Source organism: Pteronotus mesoamericanus, unplaced genomic scaffold (assembly GCF_021234165.1).
Source record: "Pteronotus mesoamericanus isolate MK-2021 breed Mesoamerican mustached bat unplaced genomic scaffold, CSHL_Meso_final contig_24, whole genome shotgun sequence".
Lineage (NCBI taxonomy): Eukaryota > Metazoa > Chordata > Mammalia > Chiroptera > Mormoopidae > Pteronotus > Pteronotus mesoamericanus.
In genome coordinates this window covers 17,847,986-17,872,765 of record NW_026555100.1, presented here as the reverse complement: position 1 = coordinate 17,872,765, position 24,780 = coordinate 17,847,986, and the positions used below count along the sequence as shown (strand labels likewise).

At 40.1% G+C, this 24,780-nt stretch overlaps 1 protein-coding gene across 1 annotated transcript in view; it reads left to right on the top strand.

Moving 5' to 3' along the window:
- The window catches only part of BICC1 (BicC family RNA binding protein 1), a 257,023-nt gene that overhangs the window by 142,820 nt on the left and 89,423 nt on the right, over positions 1-24,780 (top strand). Inside the window, exon 3 of the mRNA XM_054572762.1 lies at positions 5,599-5,668. Within this exon, the coding sequence (XP_054428737.1) occupies positions 5,599-5,668 (70 nt within the window). The remainder of the gene's footprint in view (positions 1-5,598; positions 5,669-24,780) is intronic.

The following is a 24,780-nucleotide window of genomic DNA, read 5'->3' as shown; positions in this document are numbered from 1 at the left end:
TTTCTAGTTCTTTTTTGTCTCTAGGAGAAATCCCAGGTCTTTCTCTGACCTTCCTTCTTTAGCTGCTTTATAAATGTACAGCGTCCAGAATTATGAGTTAAAACAAAATTCTTTGAAATACTTAGGGTGTGATTTAATGTTTATAGAAAATGATTCAAAAGCAGTAGTTCTTTGAACTTGGGTTTTGTGAAGGAGGAAATAGAGGTCTTAATAAGGTTAACCAAACAAACTAGCTGGAACTTACTTTAGGATTTTTTTTTTTTCTGAGAATAAAGATAGTCTTTTCTTTCTCAGAGGTTGTGCAACTTCTTTTGATTTCAACCCACACTTCCTGACCTCACCTTGTCCAGTTCCTCTATCCACCTTGATTTACCTACCTATTTGTCTTATTAGGACATCTTTTTCAGCATAGCTTCTAGATACAGAGCCTCTGACTTGTTTAGTGCCCTGATTTCTGCCTCTGCACCCCCTGACGCCCCACCCTTCTCCCACTTCTACCAGGGGACATGCTCCCACCCCAGCAGTCCAGCTTCTGACTGAGGTTCCTGGGCCAGCCTCCACCCCCACTCCCCTCCCAGCAGGGAACTGCACTTCCCTTCTTCCTGGTGCAGCCTTGCACCCTACCGCACCCATAATGGGCTGATACTAATAGTACATACAGGGTCTGGCACGAATAACACCCCTTTTTATTATAAAAGCTTTTATTACAATATCATAAGCATGTGCTTCTGTAACACAGCACTACTACACTCAAGCACACCATATGACATTTTAGGTAAAATGTTCAAATTAAAACAATAAATTATTACACCTGTATTACTAGCTTACCAACCACACTCAGGCAGGTGTTACTTCTGCAGGAACTGACTTGGAGTCATTGTAGATGATGGTTTAAAAAGCTTCACTGATAACTTTTTAGGGGGAATTTTGACTTCCAGAAAGTGAAGTATGTATGTCCCCTTCATGTTTGTAATTACTCGCTGGTTCTTGGCTTATTTGTAGCACACAACATGTAGCCAAGCATAGATACCAGACGGCTTTGGTTTGTGCCATGTCTTCAAGTCTGTATTGCGCATGTCTGTGTGCCCACCGACAGGAGGGTGGAGAAGATGAGACACATTCCCCGTCCTGGATGGGGAAGGTGAGCATTGAAGCGCCTCAGCTACTCTAAATCACCCTCCTGCCCCATCTGGTACCTGCCTTGCCTCCTTCTAGATCTTTCTTCATGTCTCCTTTTCTGCCTGGGACACTTTCTTCACCTTTTCCCTATCTAGCCCACTTTTTCTCCTCTGCTAGGTCCTGGCAATACTAGGCATTTCCTTGAGGTAACTTTTCTTGACCACACGTGACTGGGTTGGGATCCCTTCCACATACTCTCACATGCCCTGCTCCATTATGAAACTTGGTACGTGGTTCATAATGGATGGTTAACTTGTCTTCTTCCTTGTTAGACCATGAGCTGTTATATTCCTAGTATCTAGAACAGAGCCTGACCAAAGTAATCAACATGTATTTATTGGGCTAGTCAAAAAGTTTTTTCCCCCCATAAGATGGCTCTAGTAGTGCTCAGTTGTCTTTAACTTCATTTGAAACAATTTTGTTAGATTGTATTGTGACAGCTGTCATATCAGTGTGCATTTTAAAAAACTTATCAAAATTGGTGAATTTTTGTGTAGCCATTTTAATATTGAAGGTGGAAGAAAATATGCAACATTTTCAGCATATCATGCTTTATTATTTCAAGAAAGGTAAAAATGCAGCTGAACTGCAAAAGATTTGTGCAGTGTGTGGAGAAGGTGTTGTGACTGATCGAACACGTCTGAAGTGGTTTGCAAAGTTCTGGGCTTGGATGGACAAGTTGAAGTGGATAGCGATCAAATCGAGACATTAATTGAGAACAGTCAGCATTCTACCACTTGGGAGATAGCGGACATAATATCCAAATCAATAAAGTTATTGATGAAAATTAAAAATATGTTTTTTATGTTATAGAAGAAAACCACATGACTCTTTTGGCCAGCCCAGTACAACAAGGGGTAATATTATTGAGTACCTACTGTGTGCCACTATGTGCTTTACAGAAACCTTACAGCAATTCTGAGAATAGCTATTACAGTTACTGGTACAGAGGAGTAAAGTGAAGTTGACCAGTTATTTGCCCAACGTGATTGCTTGAAAGCAGCAAGCTGGTACTTGACTCTAGCACCACCTGCCTGTAACGGCTAGATTACCACGACGATGAACAAGTAAGGAGATGTCTGAGGAGGCTCCCAGTAGAGGCTGACAAGGAGCTTAGTGAATGACCAGTGTGATTGGTGTTGGCCAGCCACAAATGGTGTTTACTGGAGTCAGCTGCAGGTGCCAGATTCCGATAAGTAGTAGTTTTCTCTAAAAGGTGTGATGTTTACTGTAGCTCATAGGACTTTGGAGATCATGTGGTATAGGCGATGGAGAACAGGGTTTAGCAGTAAGGATCCTAAGCTTGGGCGAGCCTCTCTTCCACGCACGGACATTGTTGATGTGGGTTGGTTGAATGTGCGTCGTTCCAAGCCCCACCACTTCACACACAGTAGAGGCACTGGACTGGTGTGAGGCTACCTGGAGTGTGTGAAGGAGGCATTTCGACTTCATGGCTAGTGCCTAACACTGTGATATATTCTCTGGCATATTATTTTTCTGTCATGGAGCATCTAATAGTATTTAATAAAAAGAGGTCACGTGCAGGGTCATTTCTTGGAAGCTCTGCAGGTAAGATTTTGGAAAGTTGTGTGTTCCAAACATATGTTGACAAGAGTCCTTTTCTGCACCCCTGGCATAAATTGGGACACGTGGCATAAACTACTGGATTAAATGACCAAATTATTTAATGCAGAAAAAGCAAAGTATATAGATTATTTTCTTACTCCTTTCCTGACAACAGTCTTGTGTTAAGATCTCCCCCCTCCCCCCTTAGGTGTCTTAGCTAACAGGAAAATTTTGAGTTTAATTTTATTTACTTGGAAGATTTGTGCATGTATATAGTATCTGGAACTAATAGGTGATAAAATATGACCAATAAGGAGGCCCTCCTGATTGGGCCTTCCTGCCCTTGTTTGGGGACTAATGAACTCATTTATAAATATACTGTTACTTCACTTTGAGGACTTGAGTGATTTTACAGATTATATTTTGGGGAACCTTTTACTAACCCCACCCCGCACCCTGACCTTTCAAAGTAGAGGCTATGAGCTGTTCTAGTGAGCTGGGCCTGGGCCAGCTCCCAGCCCGTTGTCAGGCAGCTGCGTGTTTGTCTCTCTGTGTCCCTGACTTGACTGCAAGCTTGTGGACACCAGGAATTGTGTCTTACTCATTGCCATGGGTCTCAGCCCTGTGGCACCTAAGGAGGCTTTTTATATATATTTGTAGGATGCCATAACCAGTTAGTATGCCTAAGTCCTAAAGCAGATTTTCAAATTTGCATGTACATGTTATAAAAAGATAGAGGACCTGTATTCAGTACAGTATGGTGGTTAAAAGTATGGTCTTTGCAAAGCAGTCTGGGGATTTTACCCTTCCTCCGCCACTTCCCAGCTGTGTGAGGAATAAAGAAATCTACTCCATAGGGGTGGAATGAGGATTCATGTACTGAAATGTGACCTGTGCTTGTTGTGTGCAGGCTAGAGAGCTTACTTTTATTTTTCCGAGGCAGACTATAAACAAACCTAGAAAATAGGAAAATTTCAGGTTGTGATGAGGGTTAGGAGGGAAATAAATGCAGTGAAGTGGGAGGAATAATTCTGGTTGGGGTGGTGCCAGACTAGAGGGGGAAGGTGATGGAGAAGGTGGCAGCTGGGGACCTGAGAGTGAATGCAAAGTCCCTGAAAGGGTTGCCTGTGGGGCATGTTCTTGAGGAGGCCAGGGCGGCTGGAGCAGAGGAAATTGGGGAAGGTAATATTTATTTTATTCTTAGGTATGGATTTAGAGTTAACAATTTAAGGGCCGAGACAGCTGAACACATCAACACGGACAGTATGAGATACAAGGAGAAGAGGCGGGGCCGGGTCCCGTGGGGCTGGGTAACAAGTGCATCCACCTCCAGGACCAGGGCAGCACCTTGACTTAGTGCCCTCCCTTTGTTTTTCAATTTGCAATAGAGACACAAGGGTAGAGAAATATTTCTCTAAGAAAAACAGCAGTGCAAACACTACGATAAATGGCAAGTGAGGTAATACAAGCATGTTAATGATAATGGCAAGAGGCCCCTGGCCTCAGTAGGAGAAACCCAGTGGGACTGGGAGGCAGCAGAGAGCCTTCTGGGCCTGACGAGAGAGGGCATCTGTTCTCCGGGCCGGCCAGTGTGGCCATGTGGGGATGTGGGCTGCGGGTACTAAGTCTGCCAAGTTTACAGAGAACCAGAAATCTGAATTTGTATGGAACATTCCCAGATTTAAAAATCTTGGCTCACATTAAAAAAAACCAAAACAACAACCTTGGGATGGATAGACAAAATGCATCTGTGGGTTGCCAGTCTAAAACAGCTGCTGAGAGTCCTTTTATGGTATGATAAGGGGGGTTAAATGAAGTAGGATACATGTTAACCTTGTTAACCATTTAGCCTTCTGCCTGGCACCTAACCAATACTGAGGGGGAAGAGGCACTTTACTAATTGCACTGTTAATATGTGTAGTTGTCTTCACCATTAGTTTGTTTAGTTGACTCTATATCCATATTAAAAAGTAATCATTACCCTCTTCAAATTTAAGTGACTAATGTATGGTAGTTCCTGTTTTTGCCTATTTAATTTGTCTGGTTGCTTGCTCTATCAATTCTGTGTTCATGGTAGAAAAGTAAACATTAGTCTATTTCATGGGATAAAAGTAGAGAAGAGCAAAGAATGCGCGTTTTTTTTGGTGGCTCATTTTTATGAACTGTCTCCTTCCTCTGTGCTGTAGCCTTGCTTCCCTCACTTGTGTTTGCGCTTCAGCACGTTTGGGTCTCCAGGCCTCCAGGCCAGTGTTGGCTGCGTGTAAGTGGAAAAGAACTGTGACAAAAATGCCATTTTGGACCAGGCCAAGGATGATGGAGAGGGATGTAGCCTCATGCTGTGATGTCATGTTTAGAGGCTTTTCATCAGTTTTAATGAAATACAAATGTGCTCAAAGCAAGTTATTACTTTTTTCAAAAAAAAAACAAAACTTCACTTAGTATAGCCTAACCCACATAGTTTTGTAGTATAAGGGTTATGTTTGGTGTGTTGCAATCTGTTGGCGATTGTCTTGGGGAATTTTATTCAGCAAAGCATCTCTGACAGTTCTGGTGTCAAGTTGGGTTAATTACTTGTTCATATACTTTTTGGTCTTGTTGTTGCTGTTAAAATTCTGGGACATCGCAGAGAGGAACACTGGGAATAAAAGAATATACTTGAATATTTCTGATTAGATAAAAGGCTTATAAAAATGCATCTCTTTATTTCCAAGATTTTTTTACATTGTTTAAAAATGAGATAATTTTGTTTTATCAACATGAGCCTAAGGACTTGAAATAATCTTTTTTTTTTAAATCTTATCTGTAAATATAAGTTCTTAATTGTGTCAGTATTTCTCTTAATTTTTGTTACAGATCATGGAGGAAACAAACACGCAGATTGCTTGGCCATCAAAGCTGAAGATTGGAGCCAAATCTAAGAAAGGTAAACTGTGAAAGGTGGAGGAATTGGTGGTTTTGATAGCAGAGGCTGTGCAATCACTACATGTTTGCCAGGGAGAAAATCAACCTTTATTTTTATCATGTTTATCCCCAAATATTTGTCAGATAGCAGTATTTTGGAAGGTTTGTCATAATTAAAAATAAAGTACAGCCTTTTATCCAACAACAGAAAAAATATTTTTAAGTCTTTTCTTATAATAGAAATGTTATTAAAGAAGACACCATAGCAACTTATGATTTTAAGGATGCCCACTCATAAGGTGGGCATTAGTCTTGGTAACTCTCCACACGTAATCATGTGTTTTCAATATCTAAACACCCAATGTGTACACTTAGGCTTCTTATTTATGAACGATACTGATTTGTCTTCCCTCCAGTGTGAGATGAACCGTAAATTTTCTTTCTTGACTAATTTTTCACCTTTTCTCCTATCCGGCAGTGAAAAACTCACTAGCTTTCTCTCTTAGGCGGTGCCTTTCCCTTGCCTGGCCTGCGCTCTGCTCTATCCTAGAGGACACCACTCAATGCATGATGGTTAGAAATGGAAGTCTAGGCACCTTTAGTTTTCTTTCAGGATTACGTAGAATTTTCAAATGACCTGCCAGCATGTATTTTTATGGATAGTTTTTCTTTTTAAAGTATAGACTCAATAAACTTTGTTATGCAGACTTCATTAAAAGATGCATGTAGTCATTAGGAGATAATAAAAAAAACACCATCAAACAACTCAAAAAAACAATGATTGTAAGCTGAGCCTTATCACTGTTGCTTGACTTTTGTTGTTGTTTAATTTTGTATTTGTTGCCCTTTCTTCCTATGACTTTTATTGCTAACTGATGTGAAACGCTGCAGGATTTCTCAATTTCCTTTCTTATTTTAGTCCAGATTGCTTTCTTTTAATCTAATTTTATTAGTTACTCATCACATGGAATGTAAATTATTTTACAGTTGTTGTTCCAAGGGTTGTTAGCTGGACTTGGGTGGACTTGAATTCCTATAGAAACTCGATCTTATTCTCACTTTCTTATCTGTGGTCATGGTGGCAAGAAATGGAAATCCAATATGCTAAACAGTCATAAGAAGACATGATGAATATTCAAGCATAATACCATTACTTTGTATAAACCTTGCATTTGCCAAGTGCTGTAGGATATAATCTCAGTTAATCTTCAGTGTGTTGAGACATGTTATATTCATTATGCAGAAGAAGAAACTCATTATTATCTACTTGTTTGGTTGTTTGCAGCCACTTAAAAATCCCTGGCCTACTACAGTAGTTAAGCAAATTGGAACTTAAACATAAACTGGATCCTTTTGTCCTATTAGGTATATTTACTTAAAGAATGAAATGAGCTTTATTACTCTCCTAATAGAAATGTTATCTTTTTAGTGCCCAAAGAAAATCCCCAAGGAAATATGAATACTAAAACAGTTCCAGATAATTTTACATGGCTTATTTTCTTGCATTACCCCTGCTATAATTTCCCCCACCCCCACTCTCATGGGAAACTGAGACTTATGATTAGTTTTGTATTCACAATGTGATGACGAGTTTGGGGATTTTAGATAATATGGAGATGAATAGGTTAGGTTAACATTTTAGATTAGTTTCTAGTCATTGACATACTTAACTGATTCAGAATGGCCAACTATGTTCCACATTTTGATGATATGTTTTGCTTTGAAAATAAGAATGTTTGAACAGTACATTTGAGTGCATTTAGCATAATTTCCACATGATTAAAGTTAATCTTTGGAATTGTGCCTAAGAGTTGATCTTTCCAGGCGTATGTCTATGGACACCATTGTATTTTTGATAATGTATTAACTGCTCTGAATGTATGCAATATTGTGTGATGAGCAGAATGTGCCAAAAGGGAGGGACTGAGCTCAGGGAAGAGAGAAAAGTTGAGTTTTTCTCAGAGGAATTTACTGTTCAGAATTTACCTGAGTTGCTTGTATTACTTACACATAGCTGCTGAGTCAGTTCTTGGCTAACATCCCTGTTGCATATATTTCTATATTATTTTCTAAGCTCTTTGATTCAGAGATGAAGTTTGTTTGACTGTAATTTGTACTGAGTACAAAGAAAAATGAAAATGGCAGGAGGAACTTTAGGAGGTAATGATTTGCCTTTTCATCTGATGTGCCTGTCTACCTCTGAATGTTGTAGAAGAAAGAGTTGAGGGTCTTTATTTTAAGACTTCTTCCTTCCAAAGTATTATATTCAAGAGAACAAAGAATATAAATGTATTTGTGGACTCGTTCCATGTTTTAGAGGGGTATTAAATTTTAAATGGCATGGAGATAGGAAGATTTGGAATATACAGATACTCCCCAGACTGGGCTAGAGAGACGATGTACCATGGGTTTGTGTTGTGTTTTACTTTCTAGATTTATGATGCTTATTGGTTGAATATTTGAGCCCATACAAACATTTTTCATGGCTCCTGTTACCACATCTGCCCCCTTTTTTACCTTATTGGAATTTAGTCCTATGCTTTTGAAGTGAATTTCCAGTAGGCTTGTCCAAACTTTATTTTTCAAGCCATCAATCCTTTATCAGAGTGGTATTCGAGTGGCCATATGGCTCCATTGGTTCAGGTGCTGCCAGTGTGCTGCCTGGCAGAAAGGCAAAAGGCCAGCAGCCTGAATTTGCCACCAGAAAATTCAGATTCTTCTCTAGAGTTCAGGTTGTATAGGTCTGGGGTAGAACTGGGAAGCCACATATTTAACAAGTTCCTTTGGTAGTTCTTATGGGTAAGCTGCGTTTGGGAAACAAAAATCTCATCTTTTTGACATTGAAATATGGTTTAGTCACCAAGGAGACCACGTGTTCAGAAGACAATGGATGACAACTGCTGTTGAAAAATAGGTCAGGCCCTGCAGCGGTCACTCCTGGATGATGTCCATCTTGGTTTTCAAAGAACTGCACTTTCATAGATTCATTCCTTTTTAATTTATGTCATCTTCGCAGTCAGTTAACGTGGATAAGTTTAGAGTAATCAGACCTTGATTGTTCTGTGCCTGTGCAAAATACTCCTCTGGGTAAAAGACCATCTGGTGTTTATCCCCTCTCTCTACCCACTTCCTGCCTCACCATCCTCCGCACCCTTCTTTTCTCCCTCTCTGCTTCCCTTTCACTCCGTCCCATTCCCTTTTAATCATATAGAATATTGTGAGAACTGTAATAGCAACACTTTCATTTAGTAAGTAGGGCATTTTGGAGGAAATGCTTGTTTCTTTAAAATAAATTCAGGAGCTATAGAATTTTAAAAAAATTCTCAAGTGTTTGAAGTTATGAGAAGGTGGAATCTTCATGAGAGCCACCAAAAACTAAGAAATTAAGATTCAATTTCTTAAATGGACATTTAAATAGGCAACTCTAGGATTTACTTAATGGAGGTCATAATTAAGAATATAAAGCAATACATAGTATTTGTTCTGTATAACATTTATTTTGAGTATAAGTAAGTAAAACTGTTTCTAACTTTTGGAGTCAGAATACTAGAACATTCCACTTTACATGGAAAAATCTGAGGTTTGTGCTTGTCAGACCAGTATTTATAAGGTGTCTAATATTGTAAACCTTACTAACGTAGAATAACTTCAGGTACTCATTAAAATGTTGAATATGCTGTTGTGAATCAAAGCCTATTTTAAAGTGAAGTCAGTTTCATTAAAGTGCAAATAGCACTTTGAACAAGTTTGACTGTTTTGCCAAATAAAAGTCCCTCCAGATATTCTTTAACAAATAGATAAAAATGATTTGTAATGAGAATTTATTACGCTGGTATGATTGTGCTATGTGCTCCACGGTGCTAGGTGAATTTGTTCTCTTAAATAAGGTCAGCATTTTTCTTTCTTTTTTTCTTCTTTTTTTATCCTCACCCGAGGACATTTTTCATTACTTTAGAGAGAGAGAGAGAGAGAGAGAGAGGAGAAACATCAGTGTGAGAGAGAACTATTGATTAGTTGCCTTCTCATACACACCTGGCTGGGAATAGAACCCATAACCTGGGTATGTGCCCTGACCAGGAGTAGAACCCATGACCTTTTCGTGTATGGGGCAACACACCAACTGAGCCGCATTGGCCAGGGCAAGTGAACATTTTTCTTACTGTTGTCTTTTTGCTCTTAATTTGCTCATCAATCTTTTTCTTCTAGACTGGCAATGTAAATGTGGGTAAAAATTGTTTAAACTTTTTATGCCAAATTCCAAGTAGACGAGGTCAGCATTAATGAAGCTTTATTGTCTTTTGTTCTGTGGAGAAGTTGTACTGCAGACTTTAACTAAGTGATACAGCTGTTCTATTCAAGTGTTTACTTGACAATGTAGGGTGCCCAGGACTAGCAGGAATGAAAGGTGTTGAGTGGATTGCTTGATGTATCCTGGTTTGGAGGCAGTTTGGCACCAAGTTTGGCCATTCTCTTTGTCCAAGGATAAACAAGAGAATCATCGAAATACCATGAGGTTTTAATAACTTTGGTTACATTTCACCAGAATAGAACATCTTAGCTGTAGACTGTTCACTTAATTTTTTTTCAGGGAAAAATGTTTTGTTGAGGGGCCTTACACTTTGTGCGTTCACGTTGGATTAGTTGAGGCCTTTAACATAGGGGATTGTGACATATTAGTGTATCAAAAATTAATTTAGGTGGTTGTAGCCAGCATTTTAAAAAATATGACTGGATTAGAAAGGAAAACATCTGAGTGTAAAAGTATGATGAAACTCAGTCATATGTGTCACTGTTTACCTGTATGTATACAAACATACATATATACATACACATTAGTAGGTCATGATGTAAAATGGGTGACAAGGTCAGAAAGATCAGAGAACACTGTTCTAGGTGGTCAGTTCCCCAAAGAGTAACAAGCACATGAATTTTGTTCATCCCTGTATGCACTGTAACTAGTACATCATTGGCACTCAGTAAATACTTGTAGAGTGTCTGATCCCTCAACTCAGCTCAAACATGGTTATAGTGGAGCCACACATACAGATGGGAACATATAACCACTAAGGGTGTTATGCAGGAAAAAGGTTTAGAATCACAGCCTTCACACAGGACTGGCATTTGCTGCTGTGAAATCTGTCAACAGATGATGTTTTTTAAAATATCAATAACTCTTTAATAAATTTATTAATTTAATAGCAGCATGAAGCCTCTTAAGAACCAATGAAAAGTCTTGTAAAGTTAAGAAAGAAAGGAAAGGAGGGACGAAGGAAAGAGGTTGAATGCAACAGTAAATTGCACTGTCCCTTTCCCCAGAAGGTCACTGGAGCCAGGTCTTGATCTTTTTTAGCTCTCCTGTCTCTGAGACCACTGTTTCTCTTCTCAGAAGAGCTCCTTCCCCCTCAGTCATCTTGTTTCCTGAGCAGACGCTTTGGTATCTCTTGCCTTTAGTGAAGAAAGTGTCATCCCAGGATCCCTTCCATCTGTAGTTCTTCTTTTCTCTGTTAAACCCCATGAGGCAGAAGGGTGAAATACATTTTATTTGCCTTCTTTGTCATAAGCATTGGGCTAGGTGTGTTAACCTGTGTCATCTCTGCTAATCCTCACAATAACCTACATGAATGACCTAATGAATGACCATAAGGTCATAGAGTTTGAAGTGGTAGAGTTAGCACAATCCTTGATTTCAAAAGATCAAGGTATTTCCCTCCACTCTGTAAGCATGCACATAGCACATTCATGAATGATAACCAAAAGAATGTAGATTTACTAACATGTTGATTTGAGAAAACTCAATGTTTATTTTCAAGAACAAAGGCACTTCTGCCTCCTTATATTTTGGAAGCTTGCTGGATGTCTTACCTTTAAACATTTTTCAGCATAGATTTGTTTTTATCATTCTTTGTGCTTTTTGCAGTATCTTTCCTTTTTTGAGACTCATTAGTAGTTTTACTGGTATTTATATACTGTTATTTGGAGCAGTGGTTCTCAGCCTGGGACAATTTTATTTCCCAGGGGACATCTGGCAATATCTGGAGATGTTTTTGGTTATCACACCTGGGAGATGGTGCTGCTGCTCACTGAGTGCGCAGAGGCCAGGGATGATGCTAAACATCCTACCTATGATGCACTGGACAGCCTGCATGACAACAATTATCTGGTGTAAAATGTCAGTAGTGTGGGGTGGAGAAACACTGGGCTGGAGGAGCAGCCGCAACTTCAGGAAACCGTTGCCTGCGTGGCACTGGAGTCTTACTAGGACATTTCATGAAGCCTGGTGCATTGTGTAGTGGGCTTCCTTTTGCAGCCTTAGAAACAGGATAGATTATGCATATTAGTGACTCATGAAGGAAGAGTGCCCGTTTGCAACACACAGGTGAAATGACCGACTTTCGGTAAAGGATAAAATGTGGTAGGATGACAGGTCTACACATTTAAAAAGACAGATTGCAGTCAATTTTGAATTATATAATTTGTGCCACTTTAGCTGCTTGTTCATTCTTCACCAGTGTTTTAAGTTGTGCCTGTAGCCTCATTGCCAGGTGCAGACCGGCTGCCCTTCTGGTTCCTGCTGTCTGTCTCTTCCAGTCTCTTTCCTGACATGTGTAGTTGTGATAACTGTGACCGTTTTAAAGGGTTATGTCATCTTTGGGCACCACAGTGGTGCTGTGCGCTCCTGCCGTGCTCTGGAGATGGGCACCAAATTTTGCTGGTTTCCCAAACCACGTCTGGCCTTTTACTGATTTTCCTTTGCCCGGCCGTGGCATTGCTGGACAAAATTAAGTGACATCTTTCAGGTCTGTCAGTAGCATTTAAATTATTTTCATGATGCTGTTTTGCAGCTGCAGACCTTGTTGAGGCCTTTCTCATTAGTGAAGAAAAAGCAGCTTAAATTGAAATGGCATCCTCATTTCTTCAAATGTCTTTTTTTGTGCCAATAAAGCATGGTTTGTGGCTTAAAACCTTGGTATTAACAGACATTTTTATCAAAAGATATTAGATTTCAGGAATGAGGAGTTGCATTCTCTTTTTATATCTTGTTGCCAGAAATTACTCTTAAAGCAAAAAAAGTCCTGCCTGAAATAAAAATAAAATGAGAACATAGCTTATGTTTGTTTTTAGGTGTTTGGTCTGTGCAATTGTTATGTATTATTATTTTTTGAAAACGGGCTCATTCTATACACACATTTCTGCAATTGGATTTTTCCATTTAAAAAGCTGGGAAGACATCTGCCATATACATGCATAAATAATAATAATAGTACTGTTATTTTTGTAGGGGTGTGAAATGCCATTGTGTGTATGTGCAATATGAATATATCATATTTTAACAAATCCATCTTTATGGACATAGAATTGGGTTCTATTTTTCTAGAGTGAATTTCAAATTTATTTATCTACCTGTGCAAGCTTTCCTGTTGCATAAATGCTTGCAAGTAGAATTCGTAGGTGACAGGTAATGAGCAACTCTAATATTTTTTAGGATTGCCACCTTGCCCTCTCAAATGACTATTAAACTGCTAGTTGCAGGGACTGGTTTTTGGAAAGGGAATGGCTCTTCCCATCTTTGCCAGCACTGCTTTTCCTTCCTAGATTGGTCTAAATAGTGGAAAATATGTTGTCTAATGTACTGCTTAATTAATAGAAAATTGAGCATTTTTCATGTTATCTATGGAATTCTTATCTGTGGTATTCTGTGAATTGTCTGTTTTCCCTTTTTTTTTCTTTTTCTTTTTACTCCTCACCCAAGGATATGTTCATTGACTTTGGGGGCCGGGGGAGAGGGAAACATCAAAACATCTATGAGTTGCCTTCTCTACACACCCTGACCGAGGACCTAACCTATTTCGTGGGCGTGAGCCCTGACCCTGGATTGAACCCTCGACCTTTTGGTGAACAGGATGGCACTCCAACCAACTGAGCCACCTAACCACGGCTGTTTTTCCCTTTTGCCGATTTATTCATATCCTTTCCCTATTCTAACAAGTCAGTCATCGTTTTCCTAATTAAATAAAGACATCTAAATTATTTTTTTCCTACTCATAAGTTTAAGATTTCTTATCCTTCTAATTGTATTGTCCAAATGCCTCATTTCTCATCAATAATATTTAGTCACAAGTAATATATGGATCATTTTTTCCTCAAACTAGGAAAAAATGAATCAAACTTAAGTAGTAATAATGTATTAACCTTTGAACGTAGGAAAGTATGCATTAACTTTTAGGACACTGGACTTCCAAAGTGAACTGTATAAAGATTTTATCTTCACTATGAATAGCATGAACATTTTATATGTGCATACATATGTATGGATGTATATGTCCTTGTGTGGCAAGACGTAATAAATACTTGTAGTAATATATAAGAATTATCAAATTTTTTAGTTTTCTTTATGTAACAGAAACAAGACCCAGTAAGTTGTTTGGCTTTGTTTTGGTGTATTGGGCTTTGGTTTTGTATTTTATTGGAAAATGTTTCTGAATTTTTTCCCAATCCCTTATATTCAAGGGAAGAACACTGAAATACATCATTTTGGATTGAATTGGATTCCATTTCTAAACTGTTTCCATTTCTAGGGTGGGAGCCGTAAATAAGAGTATTTAGTCTTTGGTACAATTTACTTCCTCTTCAGATGAGCACCCTTTGCTTTCTTTGTGTGTGTGGTCCTCTCTTTCTCAATCTGACACAGCAGCAAGGAGTCCTGATTTATTTCACTTATCTTGGAGGTATGTGTGAATTCAGATAGTGAGGAACAAGAAAGGAAAGAGGGCTTCAAGCCACCGCAGATGATACAATAGGTTCTTCTTTCTTTGGCTTTCACTATCAAATGAGTCCATTCTAATCTAATCACCTTGGGTTAGACTGTTCTCCTTCAGCCAGTGCCTAATAGATTTTTACATCCTAAGCAAGTTATGTAGCACTATCTTTTTGCACCTGCAGCACGTAATACCTATATAGCCTAAGTTTGAAAGATCATTAAGTGTCACTGCAAAATATTTTCAGTGTTGAGTCAAGTTTGTTTTAGCAACGTTGACTCACACTCTGGTCCCCGACCCCTGGTGCCATCTCACACAAGCCGCATCTGCTGCATCTTCACCTTTCTTTTTCCAACTGGTCGACTCCTAGTCATTCTTCCAAATCCATCTCAGATGACATGTCTCCCTGGAAAGCCTCACCCGCCCTGCAGATGGAGCTTAATGTTCTTTTCCCCACGCTGACTCAGTACCTTATACACACATTTTGGCACTTCTCACACTTGTGCTCTATAAGCCCAGACATTTGCCTTTCCTTCTGGACTGTGAGCTCATGGACGCATGTCAAAGACCAACGTGTCTCATTCCCTTCTGTGAGGCCGGTGTCTGCCAGAAAGGTGGAGTTATAAAATATGAGTTAAAGTTTACATTATCATTTAGGTTCAGAATAAATCTGAGATTAATTCAACAATGATTTAAGTCATTCTGGTATCTTCTGCTTAACTCTGAAGAAAGTGAAAAATGGCCCTGGCAGCAAGGCTGCAGTGTTCCTAATTGGACATAAATCCCTCTCACAGAATATAAATATTCAGAGGAGGCTACTCCTGAGCATGTCTGCAGCAGCGGCGAGACAGGGACACTGCAGCCACACGAGTAAGCAGAGCGATTGCTGCTGCTTTACCAGTGGTGGCTCCAGCTCCACTTTAAGCCTCTGCCTTCTAGATTAAATTTGCCAAGCTACTCAGTTAGTGATTTTCTCCCACTTCCTGACAGTTTCCTATCCAAATGTGGTCTCTACTTTCTTAAGCCCTCCTTGGAATCACCTGGAACAAACCCAAATTCTATAATAACCTTTCTCAATTTTCACTAAGATGCCCCAGTTCCTTTGATGTACTGCCTCTCTTGCTGTAGCAAACTAAAGAAAGCTCATTTTATTTACTGAAGATATGCTCCTGGCGGTCTTTGGCTAGTGGGCACTATAGGGAGATTTGGAGGAACTTAAGACGTGTTGATCTCAGTCCCTGCCTCTTGGGTACTTAGAGTTTGGCCATGGCTTCCTTCCCCACTCTAAACAAATTTTTAAAATTGGCATTGTTTGCTGTCAGGATGTGAATAGTTCAGAGGAGCAGGAGAGGAGTATGGGCAACAGCCAAAGAAAATATCTTTTAGGGGCTGGTAGTTCCTAGTGTGGCTCTTAAAAAGGTGGGGAGGAGGGGGGGCACTTTGTATGGGAAAGGCTCAAAGCTGAGAAGGACCCCTGTGTGCTGGAGGAAGAAGGGAGGAAGCTGGAAGAGCTGGTGGCTGATAAGGTTAGCCAGGTGTAGGGCAGGTCAGCATAGGCCCTGATCTCCTGAGAACCTCAGCCATCCCGTAGACAGGAGAAAGTCTGGGGTAGGAGGTGGTCACCGGAGATAACTTATAGCTGTTGTGGGAAGAGGTTAAAGACTGAAAGATGGGTGTTACAAATCATATTTGATGACAGTGGGATCAAGGAGACTTCTTGGAAGACGAGTCAGCAGAACATGATGTCTTGACAAAAGCAAGGAATTGGGTAGTTGGTTGCTATAGCAGGTGCTATTACTAAGCTCTTGGCCTCCCTTTGACTTTACCTGTGCTGGGCATTTCCCATGCACACTGACAGCTTCCCACCTCAAGCGCTGGTCGCCGCCCCTCTCTCCGGGGGCACTCTGTCCAGCACCACGGGGGCTGCTTCTCTCGTGCAGATAACGGAACCTGGAAATGGTAACCTGGAAGTGCTGGTGATGGTGCTGCTCCGTGAACTCTCCCGGGGGCAGCCTTCAACCAGTGAAGGACGGGAGTCAGAAAACAAATGTCCAGTTTTCCCTTCTCTCTGTGGGATGATTCTAAGGCACATTAGTAATGTCTCCTCAGAGTACTCCATGGGGATTGACCCGGCAATGGCTGCTCCACGCCACTCCCTTTATTGGCTTTCCTCTCTCCTCAGTCATATTTTCCTTCCTTCCTAGCTGTGCTCTCTGGGATCACCTACTGAATGAATGATCTCAAGCAACAAACTATCCTGAGTTAAGTCATTATCTCAGTCTTTTGGGGAAGGGGGGCAGACTAAGGTGGGTATCCTGGATGATGTGGGTAATCATTATGCCGTGGAAAAATGGACTTGGTGTTCTTTACCAGTGATTAACAACTCTATTGTTTAGTGAAAAAAAAATGACATCATTTCAAGTGTATTTATGTATCAGTAAAGAAATGTGGCAAAATGATTTAGAGTGCATGGCTCATTTTGAGAAAAAAAAAATGCTCCAGACCATCTGCAAAAGTATTAAAATGATCCCAAGTGGAACATAGGCACTTGAAGCAGTTTCCAGGCACATTAGATTGTTGTCAACAAAAAGAAAAATAGGGACTATAGGGAGAAATAAGAAGTGAGAAAGGGTCTGGGAACCCATGATTTTAGCAGATCAGGGAAAAGAATGTCAGCAAGTGAGCAGGGCGGGAGCCCTGCGCTCCCTCACCTGGGTATCATCTAGGCGGTGTGGGAATCGCAGGCCACGGGGAGCTGTGATGTGATTCTTGCCTGGTTGGGGAGCACTGATGACCAATCATAGAGGAAAGGACCCAGCCACAGGATCATTTCTGTCTACTTGCACTCTACTGAAAGTCACGGGTAGTGACTTGAGCCAAGCTAGAAAAAATATTTCCAGTACTAATAATACAGTTGTTAGGTGTGCTCCATGGGGATTCAGAAATATTTACTTGATGGGAATAAGCATTCAAATTTCATCCTTTTCCTATTTTTCCTCATGATCACATTAGCATCCAAATATTTTAAAACTGAGCACTTGATGGAGTTTAGTAGACAAATAGCAAGAAAATTGCTTGTAATCAAAGGGAGCAGTGAATGCATCCGGTTTCCATGAGCAATCGTACCTGTGTCCTTCTGCATTTGGATCTGATGCTTGACTGACAAGATGCCTGCACAGGGGTGGTCCTGTCCATTACCTTCTCTTAGGACGTGAAACCCTGGCTTTGCTGAGCCCTGTGTTCTCTCTCGAACCTTACTCTAGAAGGGGAGAAATAGTGTTTTTTTTAAAAAAGGTTTTTCTTTCTAAATCTGTTAGAGATTCTTAGTTCTGTTGAAATGAGCGTATTGTTTTTCACCATTTAATAAATTTTGGAGAGTTCATATTTGCTGTCACTTTATGAGCTCATCAATCATGTAAATTAAGGAATAAAATAATAAAACTTGAAATTTTTTAAGGAACATGTATTATTTTTTAATCAGAAAAAGCCTCTCTTATAGAAAGCATATACAGGAAAGTAAAATTAACTAATGACCATATTAGTGACCTTTGAGAAAATAGTATAACCTAGAATACAATGATCAGGAAGGAGGCAGCAACTAATATTTAAGGGTGCCTGTCTGTGAAAGAAAATGGTAATGGATGGATTGGTTGCTTGACACATCAGTGGGTTGAGGTGAAATGAATTTATTTTCTTTTACTGTTACATTTTTTTTTCTTTTCCTTTAAGAAGAAAAGTCACTTAAATGAACTTCTGGGCTGAGGAAATATAGAGAAGAGATTGACTCTAGGGAAAATAGGACAGCAGAGTTTAGGATGCAACTACCCCTTGAGGACTATATTTATGATAACAGGTATTAGGACTGGAGTTAATTAGCCTTGGGTTGTTAACCTCACTTGTTGAGTCCTTCCATTGACACTCTGCTCATTTTACTAAAAACCTATTTTAATTTCTGGTTTTTATAGTCCTCATTAGACTCTGCGAAGCATGGTTGTGGATTTGATAACTTAGGTCATTCATTCTGTCAGGCACCTGCCCAGGAGAATTTTTGGTGTGTAGTATGTCCTCAGTAAATGTTTATTGAACTGGTTTGAACACTTTTTCCTGAGCTTGGTCAAAAGAAGAAGAGAATAAAGATTATGATAGATTTAAGGTAAAGGGAATAAAATTGAGCATAAATTTCCTCTTTCTTAGTTTACTTGGAGATGAAGTCAGCTCCTGGGGCCACAGGAGAATGGTTTGGAGACTTGAAACTGGAGACAGTTCAGAACAGTTGCTTATGGAAAATGCAATAGAGATGAATTAAAAACTTGCCAAATCAAATTAGTATCCAGCTGAGACTGCAAAGTATGAATTTGTAGTCAGATGTAGTTGGACAGTAATAGGCCTCTTCCAGCTTTGGTCACTCCGCAGTGGAGAACACAGAGCGCCACCTCTGGTGGAGGGCGGTGAGACGGGTACGGCAGGAAGCCAGAGGAGTGGGCATTGCAGGGTGGGTGGAGGGGGTGGTGAGATGGTGAACTTGCAGGGTGTGAGTTGGGGGGTTGGTGAGGTGGTGGTGAACTGTGGGGCGTGATGGCACAGGGAACGGTGAAGCCCGCAGGGAAGCCAGAGAGAGGGCAGGGGACTGGATGTCCTAATAACCTAGAGAACTTGCAGGGTTTCGAGGGTATTCAAGAGTGGCTCTGGTCCTCATGGAAGGATATGACAAGTCAGGGAAGGCCTGGGAAGTGGAATGGTCTGGAATGTGACAGATCCAATTTAGGGTTTGGATTCTGACTTCCTTGTTTTCACTGTTCAGTAATTCTCAGCATTATGAGGATTGTTTAGCAAAGTTAAACTGGATTCCTTAAACTGGATTCCTTAAACTTGTTAATGAGTTAAAACCAAGTGAGATGGAATGAGCTAGTGTCAGTATGACTCTGTTTAGTAAATTCTATGTGATTTTAAAGCTGAGTAGCCAAGCTGATACTCCTTTGGTAATTGACTTTCACGTATGGAAGAATGACTTACGTAATATCCGATCAGTGCATTTGCTGGCCGGTTTTAAAATGTTACATGTGCAAACACCTCATAACTTATGCATGTTTTCCAGAGAGAATTACATCATAGGTCGAAAGAAAATAAATGCATCCACGGGTCTTAGATGTTACATAATCTAGGAACTTCATAACTTCCCAGTTATGTAATCTGAAGTTATTATATAATCTCATGGCTCCTTACAAGGGGGAAACATTATATTTTTATCCAAATTCAATAAAATGATTGGATAAAAAACTGTGTGTGTATATATGTGATTTTGTAAACACACAGATACTTAAATCCTAGTTAGCGGTGGTCTCACTGTTTCTGAGGCTGCTCTGCCTATACCACCCGAGGAACATTTCGGTCACCTTTCAGTTCTACAACATCAAAGTTGTGATTAGTGCCAGCCCAGAGCTATACACAGGATTCCCTGGAGTGACAGGGAGTGTCCTCCGCCCTCCCAGCCATTCCTTCTGTTCTTGGCCTTTGGCTCTGTCTGAATGGCCGTTTATGCTCAGCCCTCCTTGCCCCTTCAGCATCCCCTGAATTGGGTGCTGCGGAGGCAGGGTCTGTTGGGAACTTCCAGGATGTGTAGCCTTTGGCTTACAGACTAGCGGTCTCCAGAACATGTCTGCCAAAGCCATGGCTGCCTCTCTCCTGGTGAGGCAGACAACACACCTCCAGCTAACTCATCGTGGAGTTCTGCCTCGCTTACTGACGGCGAAGCGCAGGAGATGAAGGCAGGTAAGACTCTGGAGCTCTTGTTGCCCCTGCTGGCTGGCTGGCTGGCTGGCTGGCTGATGCTGGGGTAAGCTGAAGCACCTTCCCTCCCTTTGATGTACAATTTGCTCAAACCCTTCTCTCTGTTTTCAGTGAGAATCCAGAGTCCTTTGTAGTAATTTGGTGGGAGTGGGTTTTGAGAGACTTCCCTTCAGTCATGTCTACCTTTTTTAAAGTATGCCTTAATTTCCTCTGCTGTGCCTGCTAGTGTGCATTAAAGGCAAGGAACACAGCCTTTCCTTTTGGACTTTCCTCTTGCAAACATCAGCCATACAAGATGTACGTTTGTGGAAGACTTAATATGTGTGCGGCAGCAAAAAATTTTGCTTAGCCTGCCCTTTCTGTCCAAGACCCTGGGCTTCCCGGCAGCCCCCACCTTACTGCAATCCCCTACTCCAGGCGCCGCACAAATTAATAAACATTTTAAAACATCAAATTATCTCTGGACTTCTCTTGAGTCTGCTCCTCATTTGGGCTTCTTTGGAGTTCAGATCACCTCCTATAGATCCTAGCTTGCAAAGTCCTTTCCTCGCTCACTTGCCAGACTTTGAGAGGGGAGAGGAGCAAGGTGGAAATGTATTCACGGCTGGTTCTGTGGGACAGCATGTCAGAAGGCAGAAATGGCTACTTTCAGAATTAAGCAGCATGTGTTTTTGTTTGTGTGTTTGCTTGTTTTGCCTTCCCATATCCACACGAATCTTTCAGATTGTGGACCTGTGGGCCCTTATTGAATCCAAGGCGCCGTCCCAGACACCTGAGGTTTGTGAGGCAGCCCCGATGGCGGGCCTTCCTCCCATAAATGGGACACTGTCTGAGGAGACATCCTGTAGGCTCTTGGTTTCCCAGAATCATGTTTTTATGGAACAGTTAGTAAAAAAAAAAAAAAAAAATTATGCTGGAGCACATTCTTGAAGACTGACTTTATTATTGTTTTGATTGATGTTTCTTAACAACTTTGTAAGGAATGGTTGCACTTGCAGTGCATTAAAAAATGCCCTCGTAATTGGTGGATCCAAGATCAACTTTAATATAGACTATAGGTGCCGTTTTACTCATAAAATTTAATTGTTAAAAAATTTCTATTGTAGTCTCACATTCACAAGGGATCTGAAACTCTCTTTCTTGTGTAATATAACTTTAATTAGACTGAAAATTCAATAATTTGACCAATTCTTACCTTCCCATTAAAATCAAATCTTTGCAAGCTTGAATGGGAAGAATTAAAAATAAAAATGAGATCATATGTTAAGCATGCCTATTTTCATCCAGATAAAACTATATTACTATCCATGATGGGTTCAGTCTTTTAACCTGTTTTAATAACAGCAATAATAATAATGACGATGATGAACACCTATCAAGTCAGGTATTAGATTATGTGCATTTTATAAATTATCCCACTTTTATGAATAACATTTCTGTGAGATGAGCATCTCATCTGAGATATAAAAACAGGCTCAGAGGATGTATTATGGGGGTGGGCAAAAGTAGCTTTACAGTTCATATGGAAAATAATATAATAATTAATACAAGAACAAACTCTGTTTCACAGACTCACAACTGTAAACCTACTTTTGCCCACCCCTGTGTAGTTAGACACTTTGTAGGTGCCCTGATTGACGTTTGCACCTTCTGCAGTTCTTGCATCTCAGCAGTCCATCTTCACAGTGTATAGAGCTTCTAAAACAGAGCCCTGGCCCTCACATTGTATACTCAGATAATACTTTTTTGAGTACTTTAATGGTTGAATATTTCTGGTTTTAGCAGATAATGTTTTTATTACATGGTATGCACAAACAGGAGATGGCTGTGCAACCCCATCCATCCTGCATTACTTACACAGTGAAAAGAAATTAACTGCATTTGCATTTTCTTTTGGAACAACTGGATTGGCCTCCCCCCCCACCTTTTTTGCCATCATCTTAAAAATATACACCTGTTACCATGGAACGTGCTACAGTTGTTTCTTAAGGTTGAATAACTCTACTGTTGGTACATATTGTTTAATCTGTATACAAAAGAGCAAGTTTACCCAGCGAAAACCAAATCTTCAGACTTTTGTTACATAAAATGAAACTTCTTTCTCCCTGTACTTGGCAGAGTCCAGGAGGAGAAGAGTGTGTGTGTGTGGGAGGGGGGGTGTGGGGGAGGTTGAGGAAATGCAAAGTTGACTGAGGAATGTAAGTAATTGATTAAAAAGCAAGCACTGATGCTAATCTTATAGGGATGTATAGCTTTACCTCACTAGTGTTAATGTCTGTCTTTCAGATACGGTAGAATTCAGTATTGCTCTTTTAATTCCAGAACCCAATTGAATTTTACTGAGAAAATGGAATGTTCCTTGGGACAGTAGCAAAATAGTATATACATGACCAGAATGCTGTTTTTTTACTGTATTTTATGTGTTTCTTTCTGAGAAAATATAATGCATGTGTCCAAAGTCTCTAACCAGATAGTTAAAAAAGGGTTTTCATACTTTAGAATTGAAAAGGGGTTTATAGGAGAATTCTGTTAAAAAGTGGATCTCTTTTGTATTGAAAAAAAACTTTTGAAACTGGATTTATATTCATTTTTTGTATTGAAATATAATCTTGAGAAACTTATTTATATTTATTTTGCAGCATACCTGAATAATATCAGTTAACAGTTTAAGTAATACATTATTAATGTATAGGAAGATTAGGTAGTTAATTATGGTGTAGCAAGAATAAGCATAACTCTGTAAACACTTGTAATTCTTCTAATTTTTATGAGTGACCAAGAATAGGACCTTGTGAACCAGTGTCCAGCCCTTGAGGCAGTGCCCAGTGCATGGTAGATGTTGAAAACATTGTGCGTGTGTGTATGGTTAGGAGCATGCGTAACTGATGTCTGGATCCATGAGTTGATGTGTGAATACATGAGCTTAACACCTCTTTCTGCCAGTACGATTTCTTACAGTTCTATTCTACAACAAATTATTCCTCTTCTCTAACCTATCCCCTATGCTGGTATCCTTAAATGTGTGCTCAGAGAACATGCTGGCTTAAAATTAGAATAACAATCCCAGGCACAAAGTCCAAATACATTTTGGTGGAGATTTATGTTATAGGGGTGGTGTTGGTAGGAACCAGGTCTCACCTAGAAGAGCTTCAGCACCCTGGACATGCTCAACCCTGGTGCCAGGGGATCCAGCCTGTTCCTGTGGCTTGCCACTGATGGAGCTATGGGTGCTCCTCTCTGGGTGACCTGCTTCCCCACCTTTCTAGAAGTCAAATGGCTAATGGACCACTGCAGTCAATGCAGGGTCAGGCAGCCTGGCAACGTGAATGTTGCCAGGATTATTTCAGAAGTCCTTTCTTTTCCACTATAGAGATCTTTCACTCAAGTACAGGGTCATGTTTAGGAGCATGATATCTTCATCCAGAACTGCATGTGTTGGACTCCCAGCTCAGCTACTTAGAAGCTATGAAACAGTGGGCAGTAAACACTGTAAACTTCTAAATTCCTCATCCATAAAATGGGATCACATGTAGTATCTGTCTCTTAGGGGGATTTGGATTGATCTCTGCCTTAGGTAGTTATGCTACACTTCTGTCCATGGGAACAGACTTTTGAGTATTGTTGCTAATGTGCACAGAGGTCTGGACAAAAATGAGGAAGATTTGTCACGTGTAGCTGTATTTATTCATTGGGCACCCTGCCTCTGGTCATCTGCAGCTATGGGGGAGCCAACACCTCCTTTCTCTGACTTGCCAGCTTGGCAAAGACTTTAGGTCACTGTTTCCACCCAGGTGCCAATGTTTAATTAAACTCTTCAGAGCCTGTGATCATTATGATACAAATGTTCATTCTGGAAAAGTTTAGAAATCCTTTTTGGTTACAATGAGATTTTTGGCATGTTTTCACTGTGGTCTTTGGCTATGAATTCCTGAAATGCTGACCTAGTTGAATTTATTTTCGTTCTAAACACAATTGCTAACATTTCCAAGTGTCCATATGGACTCGATAAATTTTTTGCCTCGGCTTACTGTATATGTGAACTGGATGAAGAGGAACGATTATGATTTGGGGAATCCTGAACATTTTTTTTCATTTAGTTTGATGCTGAAGCGAGTTAGAACTATTTCTTTGTCATCATAATTTTGGGGTTTCAAAATTGTGTTTGGATTTTCAGGAAATCGGTGGTAACTTGGTATTAGCTGAGAAAAGTGAATTTGAAAATTCTCAGTGAAGGGGCAAATGATCCATTTTTCATAGGAAAAATTTTTTTTTCAAGGGAATTTGCTGCCAAGTTGTCAGCAGTGGCTTCAGGCATTACTTGACCTTTTGCATATCAAGAAATTGTTTTCTTTGTGTAAATATTAAATCAGTGTTTGGGGAAGGGTGATATGCAGTGCAGCAGTGCAAAGACAATCAGCCGTGTGTACTTCCACATCTGCGAGCAGATTTGGTTTCTGTACCTGCCAGTCAAGCAGACCTTATGGAATGAATTTTCATTCCCTCACTAGTTGCCATACAAATTTTAGTTCTCCAGGAAATAAATCACAATGGCCTTTCTGACAAAGGTAGACAGTGAAAAATGGTATGACGA